Below are 9,724 nucleotides of genomic sequence, written 5' to 3'. Positions count from 1 at the left end.
ACTGTAAAAGAGTAACTTGTGAGTCAAATGAAGACTTCCTTTATTTTTTTAAAAATAATTTATTTACATATATTACAAGAAAAACACTGACTGGTTCACCAAAGTTCACATTTAAACATTAACGTCTGCATTGTTACCTACTTTTCAAAACTGACCACTAAGATTTTAATGTAATTAATTTTTTTTTTAATTTTATTTAAAAAAAAAAAGGGCAATACAGAATATTGTTACTTTCCATCTTGCAATGATACCTACTGTAAACTATTCCATGAGGACCAAACATGAGACATGATTTCATCACGACACTAAAAGGACAATAAACTCATCTCTGAATGAAGGTTTACTACTTTACTACATTTAACTAAAACAAGAGAAATAGGTTACAGTCTCCCATTTCCTGAGAATACAGCGTCTTAAATAATATACCCTGGGGTACGTAAAAAATAATCAAATTGTTGTATATTTTGTGCAGGTCATGTTGGCATTGAAGACACTGTTGTTGCATGTGCTGAAACACAGGGTTATTTGAAGCATTCCTTTATAATGCCCGTCCCCAGTGACTCGTTAACATCCAATGAAATGTAGTTAAATAGACTGAGAACTCTACTGTTAACATTACTTGACACTAGTTCATATCTTTTGTATTGTACAGAAATCGGGGGTGCATATTGCCATTTTAGCTTCCTATCTCTTTAAAACATTCATTTATTCTATTACCAAGGGTCCGTTCACACCGAACGCGTTATTGCGTCTATCTGCGCTGTTTTAAATATTGCTTTTCTATGTAAACATGCGCTTGATGGACCTCTTTGACCACCTAATCAGGAATGCCTGATTTATAAGACGATGTGTCAAGTTAAAAGGACTTAAACTTTAAAACGCATCTCGTGACACCTGCATTCTGTTCTATTCGTTAAGCTGCTTCTAGCTGCTTTTTAACACAAGAACGTGTTTGGTCAGAACGGCCCCTGAGGGTGATAAAATGTAAGCATAGTATGTTGGAACATGGTTTGTCACATTTACAATAGTTCTTGCACTCTCAAAAGTCAAGACTTGAACTTGATCATAAAGAATTGCTTTACTGCTAAATTGAAAGAAAACATGCTTGGTCAAGGTAGTGGTGACCCTATTCATTTAGATGCCCATTTATTTGAAGGAAATGTTCACCCAAAAATGAAAATGCATTGAGTAAGACTAACACTGGTGACAGACTAACATTCTGCCTAACATATTTTATGTTCAGCAGAAGAAGCACCACAAAGGTTTGGGACAACATGAGGGTGACTAAATGATGATAGAATCATTTTTGGGTGAAGTTTCCTATACTTCAATTGAGTATCAAATAAAACAGAGGGTAAGTCTAAAAAAATTGCAGTTAGCTCCTGATTTTGCTTAGTTGATAGATAAAAAATTGGCCCCGTCTTGTTGGAAAGCATGTCTTCACAATGATGATGTAGTAGAATCGACCACCTCTCGTCCGTTACACACAGTTGGCACTATAGTTGAGGCTGACGCTGTAAAAGAAAAAAGGTTACCACTTAATACCGCTTATCAAGTTACCACTTAATCATTTGTTATGATTACTCATAAACATTTCTTGCAGCTCAGTTCTAAATAGCAATAGTATGCACATATAGTGATCTAGAAAATGTAGTTCTTCTATTTTCATAATTCTCCCAGGTGGGAAAACATTTAATCAGCTACTTTCTCTTATTTTGGGTGAGGCAAGTCCCTTATTTTGAGCTTGTTATTCCAGACCAGGTCCTTTTTTTACTTGCGAGATCTGACAACACTGCAACAGGTACTGTATATCACAGCCTGATCTCATGAAATTTACATGACCATGGCAACATATTTGCAAATCAAAATGGCATGCTGTATAACACATTTGGCTACAGTTTCCCAGTGAAGGGCGCCAAAAACAAGTAAAATGATTTTGTAAGGTGAATTTATAATGGATGTTTTAATGAGTACAACACACTTCCCTAACCTAAAACTTTAGCCTAAACCTAACCCTAACCAATAGTTTCCTAAAAGATAGGTCAACAAAACAGTCTTTACCCTTAACCAACGTGTAAACATAACCAAAAGAGTTTTAAAGGGCAAATTCGACATAAAAGCACATTTGATCTGAAGCAACCTATTCATTTTGTATCACTTCAATGATACTTCCATATAACTTCCATTTTGAGCATCCATGGTTGGTCTTGAACCACGGTCTTCTGAGTCTGATGTCCAACACTCTATCAGGTGAACTACCACACAAGCTACATATATTGGAATAAGTGTGTAAATGTAGGTGGTCCTGTAATATAAGTGTTAAAATGTATCATTTTTCAAATGACGCATTAAAGTGTTTTGCTATAATAACATAGCAGTAAGTAATAGTGCGAAAAATGTGTGTTTATAAAATCGTAATCAGCCACTGTAATTGTGATTTGTGTGCAAGTGAATAAAACGCAGTTGTTGTAGCGCTTGTAGTGTTCATTTCTCCAGGAAACTGCAGCCAAATGTAAAAAGGGACACGTAAAACTCAGTTTGCAATGTGTATCACCCACTTTTAGCATAGAGTACTGTAATTTTAAAAAGAATGTTATTAACCGTGCTTTTATTTTGTTGTAATCGGTAAACATTTAGAAAAGAGGCTGCGAAACGCTGGAACCAGAATGGAAAAATACAGTTTCTGCTCAGAATGAACCGAAATGAAAAATATTTAGTTTTTAGACCCTGCTTTTTTAAAAAAGAAATGAAAGTAAAAATGTATTGTAGTGGAGATTATTTAAGTGATAGTTCATCAATTTTTTTTAATTCTGTCATTACTAACCCTAATGTTTTTTCAAAACCTGCATAACTTTCTGTCTTCTGAGGAATAAAAAAAGGAGATGTTAGTCAGAATGTTAAGGCCCAAACATACTTCACGCAAGTACGCGAGCGCAGACGCACCTGGCTACGCAAGCTCGATTCCACTCAATGTTGCGTAGTGAAATGTGTCAGCGCTCAATTCATAACCCAACGCAAGTATGCGCTGCATTCTCTGCATTCCCGCAAGGAGCGCTAGAGCAGATTTTCTGTTTTCAGTCAACAACTGTCATGGCGGAGCAGCAATTCGAGGAGAGTCTTGCCGAAAAAGTTAGATTATACAAACATATTACGACCCCTCATCTCCTCTCCATTAGAATAAAACTGCGATTGAAAATGCTTGACAAGAAATTGCAGCTTCCCTAAATTCTGATAACGTCACTGTAATGAGAAAATGGAAACAACTACGGGACCGATTTGTCCGAGCCGGGAAGAAATGGAAAGGCGTCCACAGCGGAGATGCCGCAAAAAGCTATGGATATCCAGTCATTTTGGACATGTTGGGATGGCTTTTTGACTTCATAAAACACCAGACCACAGAGTAAAATGTTCGTGATTTGGTTTCGTGGCGCCTAAAAAAAACTCTATCACCCCCTTGTGGTGTGAGGTTTGTAACTGCCAGAGCAACGCAAAAGCGCATGTAAAGTATGTACAACAGGACCACACGTAGGCAAAGCGCTCGCATACTCGCGAATCAACATTCGCTTTCAATGCATCTTTTTCCAAACAATGAGTTGACTGAAGCTGTCGTTCTGCCTAACATCTCCTTTTGTTTTACATTTTTGGGTGAACAATCTTTCTTTTAAGCAACCTTTAAAAATTGCAATATGCAAAAAATAAAAATCAATACAGTTTAATTTGACAATTTATGTAAGAATGGTTTTACGAACGATTTACAAAGAAATTTGTCCTTGTGTTTCATGAATAAGACCTACTGAGGTAAAATTTTTACCATAGAACAAGCTTTGGAATGAATGTGTCTACCTTGCGAGTAGGTGGAACTTGGTGCAGTGGCTGCAGTGGAGAATCGGTTATCTTTGACCCTCAATGTGGTCACATTTTTCTGCGGCTGGAATAGGATGATGTGGATCTTGGGAGCAAAGAGGCAGCCGAGCACCACGGAGCCACTTAAACTGACAGAGATGCACATGGTAGTGGTCTGCACCTATACAGGGAAGAAACAATTTTAACATGTTCAGACAACTGATAATAGCAAGTGATAACAGTGTCATGCAACAAGTTACCATATATATTTTCTTACATCCTAAGACAGTTTTCTTCATGCAACTTCTACAATCAAAAGTTTGGACACAGTTAACTAAATTTGTTTCACATTATCATAAAGACCTTTCTAAAGACTTGTGCTTAGTGCTTGACACATATTTTTTTAATTCAATTTGTTTTTAATGGATACGTTGGGACAGATAGTGAAGCAAAGCAGTCAACAAGTGTTCATGATGCATGGGAATTCCTTTAAATAGCATTACTGTTGGGTATACTTCACAAAGTTGGTTGAAAAAATGTCCAGAGTGTGCAGAACTATAATCTATACAATGTTTTTTTGGTCACCTCATAATTCCCATTTGTGTTAATTCATAGTTTTGATGACTTTACTATTATTCTAAAATGGGGAAAATTAATATAAAAATAAGTATATAAAAATTTCTGACTGGTAATATTTTTTTTGTGTCTAACGTTTCTGGGACTTAGACTGAAATATAGTTTCAGTGTGAATCAAAGGTAAAGATATGTTGTCCTTGCTTCTTATGCTGCCTTCATGTGCTATCGGAATTATCCTACTTCCCACATTTGAAGTGGTAATTACGAATGTCGCGTTCAAGTACTTTGTTGTCAGAAAGAACAGGAAACATGGACGATGCCAGGTTCATTCATACATATTTCTTGAGGAACTTTTATTTTGACACCGTAATACTACACAGCCTGCTGACGATAATGGAACTTTGGTCAAATACAAGCTATTTTCATGGTGTAAAAATGTACAACATGCATCAAATGTTTGCTGATATACATATAGTAAATGAATATAACCGAAATGGCAAGCGCTAAAAATTAGCTGTATTTAGAAAAATTTTATAATAACCTGTCATTCACTACAGAAACCGTATTCTCCTCCGCCATGTTGAAAGTTTACGTCTCCTCCCTTTTTGGAAACTCGGGTATCAAAATGATCTCAGAGTTTCCCAGTCATAATTATGACTTGAGGGGTCGTTCGTGTGCAACATCTGAGTGGGAAACTCGTAAAGGCAGCATTAGAACTTGCAAGGACATTGGGCAAAATATGAAATCAGTAACTACTGGTCAAACAACAGGCAGAAAAATAATGTCTTGAGGTTGCTATAAGTCATATCCATCATTCGACCTATAGTTTGTTATGATGCATTGTACAATATAAAAAGGCTATTATATCAGTCTTAGCCAATGATTTAATAAAGAATATATACTGTTTTAAAACATAAAAAGGCCTCTGTTTATCTTGTTATATACTTTCTAAGTTCTGTAATATGTTCCAGGCAATAAACAGCCTTGGTAATATTTCAAAAACTGTATTATTACCATGCGCTATTAAAGTGTTTAGATCTCATAAGATAGCATATTATGTGAGGAACAGGGCAAAAAGTATGTGTTTATGAACAGATATTCTGCTGTTTTACTTTGATTTGTGTGAAAGGAAATAATAGTTGTTGTTTTAGCATCTCAATTTTTAATTTCACCAGGAAACTGGTAAAAATCATTTAGCAAAAATGTAGGTATAGTAACATGGTTCTATGAGACCAGGTTGTATTTTTTACTCACTGCTTCCACAGACAGATTGAGAGCAGCTCAATAAATAAATAAATAAATACAAATCTGCCAGTTTTTGCCCGGCTGGACAAATAAATCTTTTAAATCTAATTCCTGACACTTAACCTTCAGATGTGGTTCTATCTCCCCTCCATCCAAAGGTTAACTGGCTCACACTACAAAGCACTCCAACACTGATATTGACACCACCATCCTGATCCTGATCCATCCTGGTATTATTATCTCTGGATGAAGTGTGATTGTGTCTGAAAATTGTTTGCTCTAGCAATGCAGGAAATGCCTCTCTCTCTCAGCCTGTGGGCGTTCTTGATGACCGTGTTTATCGTGTCGCTAATAGAGCTCTGACATCTCTCGCCCAACAGCAATGCAGGTCTCCTGATAAAATGTGATAGGCAGCCCTCATCCCTCAGATAGTGTTTCTATATTGACTAGACACTTGCATCGCTTTGCTGTATGTTTGTGCTGGCACATTGAGTTTGTATGGTTAAAAGAGCCAGAGGACAACACTAAAAGTAATCTCATGTTTGTTGTTGTGACTTGCAGAAAACTTCAAGTCAGTCTTGAGTTTTATGAGGAGAAAGTAGCAGACTTGGAGAGAAGCATGTGTTTGTAAATTGCCACTGTCTGCTGACATTTGTAATTAGCATTAGCAAACATGAGAAATTATGTTTTGCTCTTTGGTAATACAAAATTTACTGCAAAGTCAAGCAAAGTGCATGGTACTTTTTATGTTTTGCCTTTTGTACATTTCACAAGACAACACTAGATTTACTGTAGATGTGCAGATTAAAGTGTGAAGGTTTGTGGGGTAGCTATCTTCTCTGTGGCATAAAGGCCCCAATATATTTCATACGAAATTGAAGAACGAACGGGGTTGACGTCATTACGAACGAAATATGGCAAAACAAATGTTTTTTTGAGTTTGTTTTCGGTGGTATGTAACAGATTGCCAGCACAAACTTTCAGGAAAACTTTGTATCTGCTGCTTAATACCTTCTTACTTCCATTGATCCATGTCATCGGTATGTGTGACCTGGAGCTCCACCTATTATGAGGCCAACAACTAATTCCAGTTACATTGTTCAGTAAGTTAAGATCAGTCAACATGAACACAACTGAGTTGGTTACAAGAATCGGGGACGTCGAGAGACGGATCGATTATCTGGAGTCATCGGAGAGGGAATTAGCTGCTAATCCACTAGCAACCAAGATAGACTTGGAATGCATTTTGGAAAAACTGGAAGACCTTGAGAATCATAGCCGGCGAAACAACGTCTGAATTGTTGGGATTCCTGAGCATGAAGAAGGCCGAGATATAGTGAAATTCCTAGATGAGCTCTTCCCAAGTCTGCTCGACATAACAGGCCATAAGCTGGAAATTGAGCGAGCTCACAGAGTCCTGGCTCGCAGATCTGCTGAGGGAGACAGGCCCTGATCAATTCTGGCCAAATTTCTGAGATTATCCTATAAAGATCTTGGGAGCAAAGGAAAGCTTTCTTGGAAGAATCACAACATTTTCTTGTTCCCGGACTTTGCGAATTCGACAAGAGAGACACATGATCGATTCAAGGAATGCAAGAAACTCTTACATCAACGGAAGATTGCTTTTGCACTGATGTTTATGGCCAAACTGAGAATAGATACTAAGGAAGTATTGTCCTTCATAGAAAAAATGGGGTGAGTAAACCATTTGGTGTTTCTCATGTGGCCCCCGATTGAGCTGTCTCACTGTACATACACTTGGCTGTCTGAGAAAACTGAGCACCTTTTTTGTTTCTGTTTGTGTTGGTTCCGCCTAGCAGCTGGAGTTTGTTTTGTGGAATAACACTCATTCAAGAAACTTTTGTATTGATGGAAGATGGATGATGGAAGTTCCCGGCCAGATTGAGAATGGATACTAAGGATGGCCGCAAAATATCTACATGCCCACAACAAGCGATGTCGTTAATAAAGTTGATGGACTGAGGAAGTCATGCTGTGTTTCTTATGTGGCCTCCAAGTGAACTTGACTCGTTAAATATACACTTGACCATCCGAGGAACCGGGACACCTACTTTGTTTCTTTATGTGCTGGTTCCGCCTAGCGGCTGGAGTTTGTTTTATGGAATAACACTCCTTCGGGACAGTTGTAGTTGATAATCTGCTCTTTCTTTGTGCTATTGGCTGGAGATTGTTTTGTGGAATATTTTTTGCAGGACATTGGAAGGATTTAGTCATCTGCTGCACTCATGAACAGCCGGCTCACTGAACATTCATTTGACTGCCTGAAGAAACTGAACAGCTTTTTTTTTTTCGTGCTGGTTCCACTAGCGGCTGGAGCTTGTTTTGTGGAGGAACACACCTTCAGTAGAGTTCTGTGAATTAATCTACACGTTCTTTGTATTTATTCTGCCTATTGGCTGGAGTTTGTTTTACAAAGTATTTTCTGTTATGTAATTTTGCCTAACAAAATTTGTACAGAAGCACCGGACTTGAGAAATCCGATGACAAAGTTGTTGCGGGGACTCTCGTAGGCGTACATGGACTTTCTGAGTTTAGCGGGATGGACTCCGGTTGGCGCTATCGTGCGTGGGGTTAATGTGCAAGTTTTTCTTTTTTCTGTTTGTTTTGTTCGGGGGGGAAGTTCGGGGTTTAATTGTTGCACTAATGGGAAATGTGGTCTTTATAATCTTGTTTTTGTCACACAATCTATTTTTTCTCATATATCAAAATGTCAAATGTTAATATGAGTGGATTATCTTTCCACGTGGAATGTGAATGGGTTGGGGCACCCCATAAAAAGAAGGAAGGTTATTTCTTTTTTAAGCGTAAGAAATATGAAATAGTGTTTCTTCAAGAAACTCATCTTTCCTTGCAGGAAGCTAAAACATTTGGGAAGATATGGGGTGGGCATGTTTTCTTTAGTGCTGGCTCAAGTAAGAGCAGGGGAGTCATTACATTGATAAGTAAACATCTACATTTCAGATTAAAGATAAATTAGGAAGAGTCATTATTCTTTTAGCTGAAATTCAGGGGCAAAGGTTGATTTTGGCCAATATTTACGCACCTAACACTGATGATCAGGGCTTTTTTATAGATCTTGAAGGGATGTTGCAAGCCGCTGGCACCCCTCATGATATAATATTGGGAGGAGACTTTAATCTTTTGATGGACTCAGTCCTTGATCATAGTGAAGCAAAATTGTGTAAGCCCCCTAGAGCAACATTGATGCTTCAAAGGATGTGTAAAAATCTTGGTCTTGCAGATATTTGAAGACTTTTGAACCCATCTGGTAGGGACTATTCATTTTTTTTTAGCAGTCCATAAGATTTATTTTAGAATAGATTTTTTTTATATACCTAAGTCCCTCATTTTATCTGTTGTTACAATAGGAACAACTGGAAACATCTTTGTCTCAGATCACGCCCTGGTGAGTTTAGAGGTGTTGCCACATATGGAGAAATCATATAGTTTGCGCTTTAATGTATCCCTTTTGCAAAATCCAGAATTCAAATAAATGTTAAAGGCTGAAATCAATGTTTATATGGAAACCAACTGGTCCTCAGTATCCTCTGTGGGCGTGGCTTCGGAGGCACTTAAGGCGGTTCTTAGGGGCCGGATCATACAGTATGCCTCATTCATCAAAAAATCCAAAGCACGAGAACTCGTGGAGTTGGAAGGTAATATTAAAAGTGCCGAAGCAGAGCTGAAGCACTGAATGTCATCTGATGGCCTCAGAGAATTGACCCGATTGAAATACAGATATAATACTATTTTGTCACGGAAAGTGGAGTTTTGGTACATTTTGGTACACACAAGACAAAGCAGGAAAACTTTTGGCTAGATATATAAAGCAGAGAGAGTCTTTTTCTACTTTTCCCTCAGTGAAATCTGCTGGTGGTGAAATATTTACCTCAGTCATTGATATTAATAATGCTTTTAAAGAGTTCTATCTTGATCTTTATAGTTCCATGTCTTCGTCTACTGATGAAGATATTAGAAACTTTGTGGAACATCTAGAACTACCTAAATTGATGTCTGAGTAAAAAAATTCTCTTGATTC

The 9,724-nt window shown here is 37.6% G+C and overlaps 1 protein-coding gene across 2 annotated transcripts in view; it reads right to left on the bottom strand.

Annotated features, from left to right (window-relative positions):
- Positions 1-37: 37 nt before the first annotated feature.
- Positions 38-9,724, bottom strand: part of LOC127426123 (metabotropic glutamate receptor 2-like) — a 48,060-nt gene continuing 38,373 nt past the window's right edge. For both annotated transcript variants that reach the window (XM_051672663.1, XM_051672665.1), the window contains exons 6-7: positions 3,844-4,024; positions 38-1,514 (exon numbers count right to left, since the gene is read on the bottom strand). In XM_051672663.1, coding sequence (XP_051528623.1) covers positions 1,441-1,514; positions 3,844-4,024 — 255 coding nt within the window. In that variant the 3' untranslated portion in view covers positions 38-1,440. The remainder of the gene's footprint in view (positions 1,515-3,843; positions 4,025-9,724) is intronic.

Source organism: Myxocyprinus asiaticus, chromosome 35 (genome assembly GCF_019703515.2).
Source record: "Myxocyprinus asiaticus isolate MX2 ecotype Aquarium Trade chromosome 35, UBuf_Myxa_2, whole genome shotgun sequence".
Taxonomy (NCBI): Eukaryota; Metazoa; Chordata; class Actinopteri; order Cypriniformes; family Catostomidae; genus Myxocyprinus; species Myxocyprinus asiaticus.
This window is presented reverse-complemented; position numbering and strand designations above follow the sequence as displayed.